Raw genomic sequence first — 15,062 nt, forward strand, 5'->3', positions numbered from 1 at the left:
AATTGTGCAATCTGCAGAGGCGTGGATCAACCTACAGATTGTCATACAGAGTGAAGTCAGAAAGAGAAAAATATTGTATACTATCACTTATATGTGGAATCTAGAAAAACAATATAGATGAACTTATTTGCAAAGCAGAAATAGAGACACAAACGTAGAGAACAGAAGTATGGATACTGGAGGGGAAGTGGGTGTGGGATGAATTGGGAGATTGGGATTGACATATATACACTATTGATACTATGTATAAAATAGATAACTAGGGCTTCCCTGGTGGCGCAGTGGTTGACAGTCCGCCTGACGATGCAGGGGACACGGGTTCGTGCCCCGGTCCGGGAAGATCCCACATGCCGCGGAGCGGCTGGGCCCGTGAGCCATGGCCACTGACCCTGCGCGTCCAGAGCCTGTGCTCCGCAACGGGAGAGGCCACAACAGTTGAGAGGCCCGCGTACCACACACAAAAAAAGATAACTAATGAGAACATACTGTACAGCACAGGGAACTCTACTCAATGCTCTGTGGTGACCTAAATGGGGAGGAAATCCAAAAAAGAGGGGATATATATATATATATATATATATATATACGTATAGCTGATTCACTTTGCTGTACAGCAGAAACTAACACAACATTGTAAAGCAACTATACTCCAATAAAAATTAATTTTTAAAAAATCTGGTTATTTACAATATACCTGGACAGTATCCTTCTGCTGGCCTCTTTCCACGGCCACCGTTTTTAAACGTCTATCTCTAGTAGAATGCTACCACAACAAATTCTGCTGACTTAAAAAGCCTGTGTGATGGATCTGTTCACAGAATCCCATCACTCCTCTGAACAGAAATATTTTCAAAGAATTGGAAGAACACGAGTAAGAGATCCGGGCAAAGGACAGGCAGAGTCCGCAGGGTTAGATGTCCGGGTTAAACATGGGAGAGGTTGTCAGAAGACCCCTAAGGCTGGGGTCGAGGAGCAGGAGTGGCATAACCACATGTCACCAAGCCCCAAAAGAGAACAGGGCAAGGCACATGCATGTGTGGCAAGAGGGCAGAAGCCACCTGGGACTCCACAGGAGGCCCGGTGACAGGAAAAAGGTCAGGTACCAGGTTCACAGGTCTTCCTCATGTCTCAGGATGTGGCTACTATGGAAAGAGGGGCCCTTAATTCTGAGGACAGGTGTTGCTCTCTGGCTCTTTTCCGGCCCCCTTAACCCTGAGCCCAACCTCACCAGAACTGAGTCTTCTCTCGCCTCCCGATAAGCTAGTCCCAGAGCAGCACATACGGCACCTCCACGTTCTCCCTGTCTCCTTACCCCTCAACCGGTTAGTTACATGGCCTGGTGGGTTTTCCTCCCAGTGTGTCTCTACCACCTACCCCTTCTTCCCATCCTCACTGCCACCAGTATAACCCTCGCCTGAGTTAACCCTTGTCTCTGGTCTCTCCTACTTCTTTTCCTAAAAATACCAGTGGTGCTATTCCCATTCCCTTCCTCAAATGCTCACCAGAGCAATGGTTTCCCACCTGGACCCCAGCACCCCTAGAGGTCTCATGTAGTTAATGAAACTCAGCCTTTCAAAGAGTCAACACGGAAACTGTACACTGGCCCACATTAAAGCTGAAACGCTAAGATAACTTTCCTCACTTTTGCCTAGAATTAGATCATGTCAGTGTGAGAACAATGGTTCTTTCATGTCAATTAGATTTGACTTACATCTTTGAGTGATTTGTGGGAAAATGAATTATTGCTGACTGTACAGTCTGGATAAATGAACTTTTTGAAACAAGGATCCCAGCAAGGAAGAGAAACAGTAAGAGAAGGCCTTGGTAGACAGCAGACTACATGACAAAGTCTAGGGTTGTTTCAGCCTCATGAGAAAATCCACAGCTCTAGCCCAACGTGCACACTGTCCAGCTTCCTAAGGAACCAGAACTTTTCCTGCTTCATGGCCTTTGCTTATGCCTCTGCCTAGAATCACCTTCTTGCCACCACCTGACAAACACCTACCCTCCCTTCACAGCCCAGTTCAAATCTCACCTCTTCCGGAAACTCTGACCTCCACCCACTCTGGTCTCCTGAGTATGTGCCTTGACCTTCCTTACATTGTGTCTATTTGTGCCCTCCTGGTCTGAAGCACTGGAGCATAATCAGGCTGGAATCCCTGTGACAGCAAGAATTCTGCACACAGCAGACAGCTGTGTACAAAATAGATCAGCTCATATACAAACAAGGGTTCTCAGCTAGTCCAGACACACCCACAGAACACCTGCTGTCTAATCTCCCGCCATTGCCAAGAGAATGCAGGTTCAATGAATAGCTGAAACTTCAGATTCTAAGTTTGTACCCACCACCCCCCTTCTTTTTTAGCTTCCAAACTTTCACTTATTCTACGTTTACCACAGATTACAGAGCAAAAAAAGCTTCCCAGGACTGAGGTTCTCGGCGTTTCTTCAAGATCCTGTTGTCTTCACTTGCATACATAGACTAGACCAGATCCTGTTGTCTCCACTTGCGTACATAGACCAAAGCCCGAAGCCGCAGGCCTGAAGGCAGCAGCTTGCTGCCCTTTTGTCCCCTTTAGAACAATGGGAGCGGCCAGTGCAAGCCTCCTCAGGCTCCCTAGAACTGAGTCTACCTGGGAAGACACAAGATGGTAGGAAGAGAATTTCCAACCCTGCTGCTGAATTGAACAGTTCAGTGTAGAACCAAAAGCACAAGCAAGAATGATGGTGAAGTAAATATTCAGATTACCTGCGAAGGTGAAAAAACAAGGAGAATTGGGGAAGGGAAGGTTAGGTGGGAGAGGATTTTATGGCTCCCCTTCAGATGTGTACAACATATTGCCATGGATAAAGCACTTTGACAAATATAACCCACTAACACAAAACTCAGGGATTATCTGTTTTTAGTTTGACAAAGTGAGATTTGGAGACTTTTCCACACAACTAAGACAGTAAAACCAGGATCTGAACTTTACATGGTCTGCCTCCAATGCTGACCCATAGATAGAAAAAAAGAATACAACTCCCTCCCCTAAAAAGCCTGGCCCCCTCACCTCTACCCTAGCTCTTGGGCTTTGGCCTCGGGGCCCTGCCCCAGCCATCCCCATCCGCACACAGTCCTCACCCCAGCACGGGCTGGAGAACCGTCCTGCCCGGACCCCATCAGCCAGAGTGAACGCAGCCAGGCCCCTCACTCCCAGCCACCACACACTCAGCCTCACCACTACCATCTGCCTGAGACGATATCCTCTCAAGGGGGTGGGAACTGGTTTCTGGGGGAAGGTGAGAAATATCTTAGAAATTACAATAATTTGTGCCTCTCCAACCTTGACCTTACTTGCAAAACTGTATTCCTTTGGAATTAATTTCAATGAAGAGGGATAGGAACAAAACATCTAAAAAGGCTCAGTGGTGTGTGTGTGGGAGTGTCATGACGAAAGCCTGGGAAGCACTGCTCTAAGGAAACACGGTATTGCCCGAGGACACCATCTCCCCAGCACGGCTGCTTCCTCTCCCGCAGCCCTCACACCGCTGGCCTAGACGTCAGATAGGTGATTTCCTTGTGCCTCATTGCAGCTTCCAGACTATATTCTCCTTCCCAATTCCTACAACCCTCACCTCTGAATGTAACATCAGACTCTACCACCCTGTTGCAATCACCTTCTAGTCCCCAGGTTACAACCCCACCCCCTTCCTAGAAGATTTTAATATTATCTCTGACTCACTCCTGTTCTCCAACTTTACTGCTGTCGTGGTTTCCAGTAATTTCACTATCCATGTAGACCCATCCAATATTCTGGCCTCTCAGTTCCTTGATATCCTCTCCTTCAGTGGTCTTGTGCTTCATCCTAAGAACCCCAAGACGCATGGGATCCTAGCATGACCCCCTGCCTCCTCTGCCTTTTGCTCCCTGGCCTGCTTTCCGAATTGAATCATTAACCAGGACTGCAACCTCTCTGTATGCTCAATTCCAAGTGCCCCTCTCTGACAACCACCTCTTGTCTTTCCAGACTACACTTTCTTGTCTCCAACGCCAAGAAGCCTTTGGTCCCATCAGGCCCTACAGTCTACTGGTCACATGGTTTTACACTGTCCTTCACACACCTCTTTTCCCAGCTAAAATTCCACAATCAATGATCACAACCACCCCCTTGCACACACTCTCAGCTCCAGCGCCCCTTTCAGCTGTGTCACATTCACTCAGCTAAACACAATCCTTTGTTAAATCTAACTTTCTGCCTACTCCATGCTTGCACCCACACAGCCAGTCATGGCTGGAGAAAGACACAAAGTCATGGGATTTCCCTGGTGGTCCAGTGGTTAAGAATCCACCTTTCAATACAGGGGACGCAGGTTCCATCCCTGGTCGGGGAACTAAGATCCCACATGCTGCGGGGCAACTAAGCCTGCGCACCACAACTACTGAGCCCATGTGTTTTGGAGCCTGTGCGCCACAACTAGAGAGAAGCCCACGCGTCACAATGAAGAGCCTGCGCACCTCAACGAAAGACCCGCATGCTGCAATGAAGATCCCATGTACCGCAACAAAGACCCGACAGAGCCAAAAAAAAAGACACAAAGTCATGCTGACTGACCTCACTATAAATCCATCCTCCAGTGCCCTCAGGGAAACCCTAAGTGTTGTCTAGCCATCAAACTACATTTCCCTAGTCCCTCCACTCTCCCATCCTCCTAGATGACTCCCTACTACCTTATCCTCTCTTCAAACCTCCAACACTTTCCTCCTCTATACTGTCAGTTGAAGATCTGGCTTATTTCACTGATGGGGGTGGGAGTGGGGGGTGGAAGGGGAAGCACAACCAGAAGAGAATATCCAGAATGCACCCATGTGCACACACTCAAGCCCCACCTCTCATCAGCCACTGTGCTCCTCAGACAAGACCCATCCAAGCCATCCAATCCTTGCCCTTCTCACCTGCTCAAACACCACCCTAGCATTTCTCCTCCCTTTACCGTGTCATCAATAATTCCTTCTCCACTAGACTGTAGCCATCAACAAGTAAACATGCTGTTAATTCTCCCATTTAAAAAAACAACAAAAAGGCATTTTTCACAGAACTAGAACAAATAATTATAAAATTTGTATGGAAAGACCCCAAATAGCCAAAACAATCCTGAGAAAGAAAAACAGAGCTGGAGGATTCACACTCCCAGACTTCAGACTATACTACAAAGCTACAGTAATCTAAACAGTATGGTATTGGCACAAAAAACAGACACATAGATCAGTGGAACAGGATAGAAAGCCCAGAAATAAACCCACACACTTATGATCAATTAATCTATGACAAAGGAGGCAAGAATAACAATAGGGAAAAAAAATGATCTCTTCAATAATTTGTGGTGGGAAAACTGGACAGCTACATACAAAAGAATGAAGTTAGAACACTCTCTAACATCATACACAAAAATAAACACAAAATGGATTAAAGACCTAAATGTAAGACTGGAAACCATGAAACTCCTAGAAGAATACACAGCCAGAACACTCTTTGACATAAATTGTAGCAGTTATTTTTTTGGATCTGTCTCCTAAGGCAAAGGAAACAAAAGCAAAAATAAACAAATGAGACCTAATTAAACTCAAACGCTTTTGCACAGCAAAGGGAACCATCGACAAAATGAAAAGACAACCTACTTGACTGGGAGGAAATAGCTGCAAATGATATGACCGATAAGGGGTTAATATCCAAAATATATAAACAGCTCATACAACTCAATATCAAAAAAAACAAACAACCCAATCAAAAAATGGGCAGAAGATGTAAACAGACATTTTTCCAAAGAAGACACACAGATAGCAAACAGACACATGAAAAGATGTTCAGCACTGCTAATCATCAGAGAAATGCAAATCAAAACTAAAATGAGGGGCTTCCCTGGTGGTGCAGTGGTTGGGAGTCTGCCTGCCGATGCAGGGGACACGGGTTCGTGCCCCGGTCCGGGAAGATCCCACATGCCGCGGAGCGGCTGGCCCCGTGAGCCATGGCCGCTGAGCCTGCACGTCCAGAGCCTGTGCTCCGCAACGGGAGAGGCCACAGCAGTGAGAGGCCCGTGTACCGCAACAAACAAACAAACAAACAAAACAAAAGAAAACAAAACTAAAAAACTAAAATGAGAGGGCTTCCCTGGTGGTGCAGTGGTTGAGAGTTCGCCTGCCGATGCAGGGGACACGGGTTCGTGCCCCGGTCCGGGAAGATCCCACATGCTGCGGAGCAGCTGGGCCCGTGAGCCATGGCTGCTGAGCTTGCGTGTCCGGAGCCTGTGCTCCGCAACAGGAGAGGCCACAACAGTGAGAGGCCAGCATACCGCAAAAAAAAAAAAAAAAAGACGATAAACAGGGACTTCCCTGGTGGCGCAGTGGTTAAGAATCTGCCTGCCAATGCAGGGGACACGGGTTCAAGCCCTGGTCTGGGAATATCCCACATGCCGCGGAGCAACTAAGTTCGTGCACCACAACTACTGAAGCCCGCATGCCTAGAGCCCATGCTCCACAACAAGAGAAGCCACTGCAATGAGAGGCCCGGGCACTGCAGTGAAGAGTAGGCCCCACTGACTGCAACTAGAGAAAGCCTGTGTGCAAGAAAGACCCAACGCAGCCAAAAATAAAATAAAATAAATTAATTAAAAAAAAAAAGACCACAAATAACAAATGCTGATAAGGATGTGGAGAAAAGGAAACCCTTGTATATAGTTGGTGAGAATGTAAATTAGTGCAGCCACTATGGAGGGTTTCCAAAACACTAAAAACAAAACTACCATTTGATCCAGCAATTCCACTCCTGGGTATATATCTGAAAACGAAAACACTGATTTGAAAAGATACATGCATCCCAATGTTCATAGAGGCATTATTTACAAGAGCCGAGATATGGAAGCAACTTAAGTATCCGTCAACAGATGAATGGATAAAGAAGATGCTGTGTATATGTGTGTGTGTGTGTACGTACACACACACACAATGGAATACTACTTGGCCATAAAAAAAATGATGTTTCACTGTTTGCAACAACATGGCTGGACCTCGACATGGCTGGAGGTTATTATGCTTAGTGAAATAAGCCAGACAGAGAAAGACAAATACTGTATGTTATCACTTACATGTGAAATCTAAAAAATAAAACAAAGGAATGTATATAACAAAATAGAAACAGACTCAAAGATATAGAGAACAAACTAGTGTTTACCAGTGGGGAGAGGGAAAGGGAAGGGGCAAGATAGAGGTAGGGGATTAAGAGGTACAAATTACTATGTATAAAATAAATAAGCTACAAGAATATATTGTACAGCACAGGGAATAGAGCCAATATTTTATAACTTTAAATGAAGTATAATCTATAAAAATTTTGAATCACTGTGTTGTACACCTGAAACTAATATAACATTGTAAATAAATTACACCTCAAAAATAATTTTTAAAAATTAAAAAAAGAATATACTGTGCAAATATTCCCATGTCAATAAATACTACAACATCATTCTTTAAAAAAACAAAAACAAAAAAACAAAAAGACTCAGGACCTTACTTTCCCTTGCCATTCCATTACTCTGCCCCAATTTATAGCAAAACTCTTCTAAAAAACTGCCTCCCCCCGCCAAAAAAAAAAAACTGCCTCGCTTCTCATTTATTTCCCCCTGCCCAATTCATTTTGAAAAATTTCAAACCTACAAGAATGTTGAAATAGTAATATGAATCTCTGTGTAACTTTTACCTAGATTTCCCAACAGGTAACATTTTTCATATTTGCTTTCTCCCTGTACCCTTTCTCCCTGTACTCCCATATTTGTAAAGCAAATATGAAAAATGTTACCTGGTGGGAACAGGTAACAGGTAACATGGCTCTATTCCCTGTGCTGTACAATATATTCTTGTAGCTTATTTATTTTATACATAGTAACTTCCAACCTTCTTGGAAGTAGATATTGCAAGACTTTGCCTCTCTGGCAGTTATTAAGCTATTGCCACTCAGCTCCAAACCTACCTTCTATACTTTGCTCTGTGATGCTGGGTTGGAGACCACACTTCAGCTGTGCCAGCAGCTCCCTATTGGGCTCCACCAAAAGGGGGCACTAGAGGGAGATGGCAAGGCTGGAGGAAGGAGAAGGGACAGGCTTCTTTCTGCAGGATTCCTGTTCCTGGGAGTGTCACCCAGCAGTGATTCACCAACCCAGCAGCAGCAGGTCCTACCTGGGCAGTAGCTGAATTTAACTTGTACTTTTTCCTTATACCCACAGAACCAACCACGCCGGGTGCCAGTAAGAGACACCAGCACCAGTGGGCATTCCCTCCTCAGAAGTCTGGGTCCTGGGCCCCCAAGCCCCTCCTCCAAACTCAGGGACACCAGCATCAGCCAAGCAGCACCCCTTCCTTGGAGGTCTGAGCTGCAGCTCCCCAGGGCCCCTTCGCCAAGCTCACCATGGCCTCAGGCTGCCATATTTGACGTGGCTGACCACTCCATCCTCCCTAAAACACTCATTTCAATACCACATTCTCCTGGCCTTCCCCCACCTACTGGACGTTGCTTATTCAGCTCTCTGAACTGTTAAGACAGGGGTATCCGGGCCCAGTCCTTTTTCCACATACACTTATTCCCTTGGTGATCAATTCCAGTCTCGTGACCTTAATTACTAAGGTAAGAGAAAGAAAGAGAAAGGTAAGAGAAAGAAATAATCTAGTCCATCGTTGGTGGGATGCAAGTAAGAGAAAGAAATAATCTAGTCCATCATTGGTGGGAGAGTAGGTTGGTATAACCTTTTTGTGAGGGCAATGGAAATTTCATGTCTCAGAATTTTCTTACAAATATACTCCCAGAAGAATGCAAACAGGTACAAGAATGTTCACTGAAATTGTTGTTTTTTTTTTTTTGAAATTGTTTTTAATAGCAAAAATTTTTTTAAATTGTAGCAACATCTGTTTGCTTTAAATTAACTGCTAATTTATAAAGAGGCCTCTGGTACCATTCCTTTAAGCAGATTCCTCAGGATTTGCTAAATCATGTAAGGTTGTTTAGAGCATGGACTCTGGAGCCAGACCACTTAGTTTCAAATCCCAGTTTACTTACTAATTACGTCATCTTGGACAAGTTACTCCACAGCCCTGAACCTCAATTACCTCTTCATAAAATGTAGCAAGGATGTTGTAAGGACAGAATGGGTTAACACAGGACACGGGCCTTGGGCAGCACGGTGTGCCTGGTAGACACACAATAAATGTTAGCTGTCATCACCACCGCTGCATGTACTACAGAAGAAAATTAATATTTTAATCAATTGGTTTTCTCAGTAATTTGCCATCTCGTTCTACTCAATCATTCTGAAATATTGAGGGAAAAGCAGGGACCTACCCCTGTCAGTCTTCGCTGTAAAGCTAAAGGATGACAATGCAGAGATACCAGTTGAATATTTTACTCCCTGGAGGCCTGAACAAGCACATAGCAGCAAGTTTCTGCCACTGAGCCTCTGAATTAGTCAGAGACTACACTGGGCACACAGTTTCTCACCTCACACTTTCGATCTGCTTCGGAGACGTTGAGGTTGTTTATATTCGGCTCGATGGTTTTGTACAAGTGCTTCTTCCTTGGCTTTGGAGCCTTCTTGGTTGTTCCTGTTTCGGTTGCACTTCCATCTACAAGGAGTAAGACTGTGCACTGCAGGGGCTGCTTTGGAGCACGTAACTGAACTTATCAATTCAAGTTCTTCAAAACTAGAGAGTGATCGTAATTAAAACACATGCCATCCCCTCAAAGCAGCAGGCACGTCTAATCCGCAGCTTAGGGAGAAACCAAACTACTAGACTAAGTATTTGGTTTCTGATACAAGTCAATTTCCAAAGACTCCCCAAATCAGAAGCTCCCTAGTTGGTGATGTTTACTCAATCTTGTCTAAATAAAATCTAAAAGCTTTTATAAGGTCCTTCTCTTTTCCAAAGAAAAACATATCTAGTGTTTGAGTATCTTCTCAAATATAATTCTGAAAACATCCATGTCTTCAACAGAATGAGAGAAGTGATTTCTTGTGACTTCATTTCAGTATGTTACTCAAATAACTACCTGCAACACCCTTTAAAAAAGCCCCTTACATCCAGATCCCAACCCATGTACCTGCACCATGGCCCTCTTCTTCTTCCGGAGATGGTGCATCCTTGCCCAGCCCACCAAGGACTCTGTATACATCAGCATGGACGGCATCTACGCGCACAGCATAGATCTTGGTGCTGGCATCCAGAGTGCCGGCAGCCACCTAGTCAAACAAGCAGAGCTGTATTCATGGTGATCATAAAGAAGGAGCAGCTGAACGGCAAAACAAAGCAATCTGCATAAAATATGTACTTGCCTTTAAGAAAAAAATGAAAAAGATTCCCCTAACACAGGGAATAAAAAAAAACGTAACAGATAATTTCTCTACATTTCATCAGTTAAGGAAAGAAAGTAAAGTAGCTAATAAAATGTCTTAAACAAGGAAGGCTCTCATGTATTTGTAGAATTCAATTATTGTGCTATGCTAAGGATTAGCAATCACTAGCATTAATTCAGATGCAAGAGAAGGTGAACATCCTTCTTACTTTAAAGTTGGTCGGTTCGGCATCTTTCTGTTTAAGAATCTCTGACATGAAATCAATCAAGTGCAAGCCAAAAGCATTCTTGGTGGTGATTTTCTGAAAACAGAAAGTTTTAGAAAGGTTTGTTATTTATAGCCTATGCTCACATAAATAATTCTACCCTGTCATGGGAAGCTGAACTTTTAAACAGGAATATCCCACATCTCAACACAGATATCCATTCCCACAAACATCTGGTGATACAGCTAAATCCATGTGTGTACTTCCCCATTCTCAAGGTCTGGAGTGACAGCACACAATTCCTGAGTGTTCCTGTGTGCAGGTCCTCTTCTAAGCACTGACACAGAGGGGCTCAGTGACCCTCAGAACGACTCTCAGGCAAGGACTATTCTCATTCCCATTTTACAGAGGAGGACCACCCTGCAGCACAGTGGCTGAGTGACCTGCCAAGGCCACGCAGCTTTGTAAGTGACAGGATTCCAACTCAGGCTACATCTAGGGCTCACAATTAGCCCACAACTCTACTATCTATCTACTATCTAGCTCCAGAACTGCACTATTAACCCCTAGGGTGCTGCCTCGTGACACACCGCAGGGGGCAGGCAACTTGTCAGAGGGACACCAAAGGTCTGTAAGAAACAGTAAAACCACATTGAAAACACCAGCACTGAGAAGAGTCACTAGAGAATAAAAGTGCACAATCACTGATCATGCATTCTCTACAGAATCAAGAAGACTAGATCTCCTCTCTGATCAAGCTGCAAAATCGTCACTGCTTAAACCGGCAGATACTCACGTTTTCAGCAGACAGTTTGATACAGGTGGAGTAATGCTCAGTAATCTGCGTGTTTGTAAACTTAGGAATCGTAGCTGAAACATCAACATTCCTAAAGGAAAGGAAAAAAAACAACTCTGGCAAGGATCAACGACACTGGATCTTTTCAAAATCCAGACCCAGAATCCACAAGGTATTGTGGTAATGCAAACCCACGTAACCCACCACAACAAGGCAGCCCAGCGCCCACTCACCTACTGGAGGGGGAGGCCAGCAAATGAGGCGAGTCTGTGCTGAACTGCAGGTCAAAGACCCTGGAGCGCCTCCGCTGCAGCCGCTCCTTCTCGTCGTCATTCTGAGGAAAGTCTTCAAGGACTGGGGTGCCAGGAGTATTGAGAGGGGCCTTCCTGGGCAGGGCCATGGAGAACACCTGCTCTGAGGGTGAGGAGGTGCTGTGGTGGCATTCACGGGTCCCTGAAGGAGAGTTCTTCATTGTGGCTGACAGCAGTGGAACAAAACACTTGCTCAGGAAACCTTAAGCAGGACATTTCCTACGTCTAAACAGGGGCTGGGACCTGTCCCAGGGTGGAAGTTCACAGCACATTTCCCACCAAGATCTTTTCCAACTCTAATATTCTATGGCTAGAACCTCTGTAGTTCAGGTTTCTTGGGGGGTGATGGGTTTCTGATGCTTCCTGCCAATCTGGACAAATATCAACTACGCAGCTACTGTAAACCTAAAGCACTATATGGGATATAACCGTGGTAAGAAAAAGTCGCTGCCTCTGATCAGCTCACAAACCAGCAGAACAACAGATATATATAACCGTGATGACAGGCAAGAGAGAAAAGATAAGATGCTGACATAAGGGTGAGGGATGGGCTATCATGTCAGACAGACTAGGTTCTAATCCCAGCAGGGAGACAGAATAAGCAACACAAATTTGTAAACTAAATAGAATATTCCAAAGAACTGCCCACAGATTACTTGCTAACTGCAAAGGGAAAAATGTCTTTTACAACGAAAGATCTAGCAGTAACCACGTTAACCAAACAATCAGATGTAGCCTCTCTAAAAATGAGACAACTTGAAACTTACTCATCTCCTTACGGGACAAAATATGAAATTCAGAGCATCATCTGTAAAATACTTTGCCAAATATGCTTAACCTAAATTTAACCAAGACTTTAAATCTAACTTCCAGTTTATAAGAAATATAAGGGCTAGAGAACAAGTTAAATGATATCAGAAACAAACATTTAGACAATTCCAGAATATGGGACAGTTAGCTCTTAAAAATTCAATGTCAAAAAAAAGAAAAAAGAAAAAAAAAGTAGGGGATTCTTCTTGAGCAAAAGAAACCAAAGAGTCATACAAACCAAAAATAACCTCTGAACTTTCAGCCAATCCTTGGTCAAACAAAAAACTTAACTATAAACAACATTTTGGGGATAAACAGCGAAATCTGGAATATAGTCTGGATATCAGGGAACATTAGGGAATTGATTTTTATTTTCTTAGGTGTGATAATGATATAATGGTATGTAGAAGAATATCTTTACTTTTGGAAGATGCATAGGAAACAACTTAGGGGTGATATGACATGGTGTGTGCAACTTTCAAATGAATCAGTCAAAACAGTGTGTGTGTGTGTGTGTGTGTGTGTGTGTGTGTGTGTGTGTGTGTGAGTGATAGAGAGGAAAAATATGGCAAAATGTTAACAATTGGGTTTAAGTTGTGAGTGTGAGGCTATTTAAGTCTTTCAACGTCCCTGTATGTTTGAACACTTTCATAATAAGAAGTTAGGAAATGGATGGCATGTTAGATGGAGATAAAAGCCATTGGGAGGGCTTCCCTGGTGGCGCAGTGGTTGAGAGTCCGCCTGCCGATGCAGGGGACACGGGTTCGTGCCCTGGTCTGGGAAGATCCCACATGCCGCGGAGCGGCTGGGCCCGTGAGCCATGGCCGCTGAGCCTGCGCGTCCGGAGCCTGTGCTCCGCAGCCGGAGAGGCCACAACAGTGAGAGGCCCGAGTACCGCAAAAAAAAAAAAAAAAAAAAAGCCATTGGGAAAAGTAAAGCATGGAAGGGGAATAAAGAGGACTGGGGAATGGAGGTGGGAGGTCACTTTTAATATAGTGTCAAGGAAACGTTTCAGCAAGAAGGTAACATCAGAATCAAGACCGTGCAGATATTTGCAGGAAGCTACATGGAAGCAGGGGAAACAGCAAGTACAGAGGCAGGAACATGCCTGGCACGTTTGAGGGGCCCGTGTGGCGGAAGCAGTGAGAGTGAAGCACGGAAGTGGGAGAGGTCACAGGGTGTCAGACCTGCGGGGCCTGGTAGGGCAGGAGCACCAGTCAGTCAGAATAAGGGAGGGACGGCCGGTAGGGGTGTATGAGCCTTACTTATGGGCTACTGTAAAGACCTGGGCTTTCATGAGCAGTGAGAAGGGAAGTGATTGGAAGGTGGTGAGAAGAGGAATAAAGTGATCTAACTTATGCTTCACGAAGATCCCTATGGCTATTCTGTTGAAAACTGAAAGGACAAGCAGGAAGACCAATTAGAAGGCAACTACCAACAACCAGGATAAGAGATGCTGGTGGCTCACACCAGAGAGGGGGCAGTGGAGGTAGGCAGTGGTCAGACACCGGATATAGTCTCAAGGTAGAGCCAGCGTGATTTCCTGATGGATTAAATGTGGGGCATGAGAAAAAACAGAAGAATGAAGGAAAACTACAACACTACCCTGAACAACTGATGAAATGGAGTTGCCAGGACCTGAGAGAGGAAGACTACAGGAGAAGCATATTTGTGGGGAAAGGAGGCAAGGTCAGGGCTGAGTTTGGGGCCTGCTGGATTTGAGAGACTTACTAGTCATCCAACTGGGGTAGAGAGCCAGATATTTAAGTCTAGAGTTGAGGGGAAAGTTCTGGGCTGGATATATAAACGTGGATGTTGTAACCATAGAGAGGGTATTCAAAGCCGTAAGACTAGATGAGAAGACCAAAAAATGAGGACAAATAGAAAAAAGCAGAAGGCTGAGTCCTAGAATACTTCAAAAGTTTAAAGAGAAGGAAACGAGGAATCAGTGAAGAAATGGGGAATGTGTAACTAGTGAAGGAGACTGTGGCATTCCACAAGTAGGTGAAGAAAATATTTCAGGGGAGGAAGGAGTAATGAACTATGTCAAATGCAGCTGACAGGTCAAATGAGATGAGGACAGAGAATTGATCATTAGATTTAGCAACCCAGAGGTTACTGACAAGAGCAGTTTTCCTTGAGTGCAGGGTGACAAAGAGAAAGTCAAACAGGCACAGATTCAAGAGAAGATAGGAGGGACAAAAAAAGGGAGATGGGAGAAGAAAAATTGGAGAGAGAAAATGGAGACATGGTTTTCAAGGACTCATGCTGTAAAGGAAGAAGAGAAATGGCAGGAAGGCAGTTGAAAGGGAAGTGAGGTCAAGAAACTAATTTTAAAATGAAAAAAAAATAAAACCCAGCTTGGTAGAAAAAAATGAAGCAAACAGACTGTATTAGTCTCCTAGTGCTGCTGTAACAAATTACCACAAACTTAATGGTACATAAAACATAAATGTATTCTCTTGCAGTTCATGAGTCAGAAGTCTAAAACCAAGGTGTCAGCTGGACTGCATTCTCTCTAGAGGCTTTACCGAAGAATCTGTTTCTTTGCCTTTTTCAGGTTCTA

The 15,062-nt window shown here is 44.5% G+C and overlaps 1 protein-coding gene across 2 annotated transcripts in view; it reads right to left on the reverse strand.

Annotated features, from left to right (window-relative positions):
• The window catches only part of NCAPH (non-SMC condensin I complex subunit H), a 39,138-nt gene that overhangs the window by 17,729 nt on the left and 6,347 nt on the right, over window positions 1–15,062 (reverse strand). For both annotated transcript variants that reach the window (XM_060027329.1, XM_060027328.2), the window contains exons 2-6: window positions 11,609–11,852; window positions 11,376–11,466; window positions 10,583–10,675; window positions 10,122–10,260; window positions 9,522–9,646 (exon numbers count right to left, since the gene is read on the reverse strand). In XM_060027329.1, coding sequence (XP_059883312.1) covers window positions 9,522–9,646; window positions 10,122–10,260; window positions 10,583–10,675; window positions 11,376–11,466; window positions 11,609–11,852 — 692 coding nt within the window. The remainder of the gene's footprint in view (window positions 1–9,521; window positions 9,647–10,121; window positions 10,261–10,582; window positions 10,676–11,375; window positions 11,467–11,608; window positions 11,853–15,062) is intronic.

This window comes from Delphinus delphis, chromosome 12 (genome assembly GCF_949987515.2).
Source record: "Delphinus delphis chromosome 12, mDelDel1.2, whole genome shotgun sequence".
Lineage (NCBI taxonomy): Eukaryota > Metazoa > Chordata > Mammalia > Artiodactyla > Delphinidae > Delphinus > Delphinus delphis.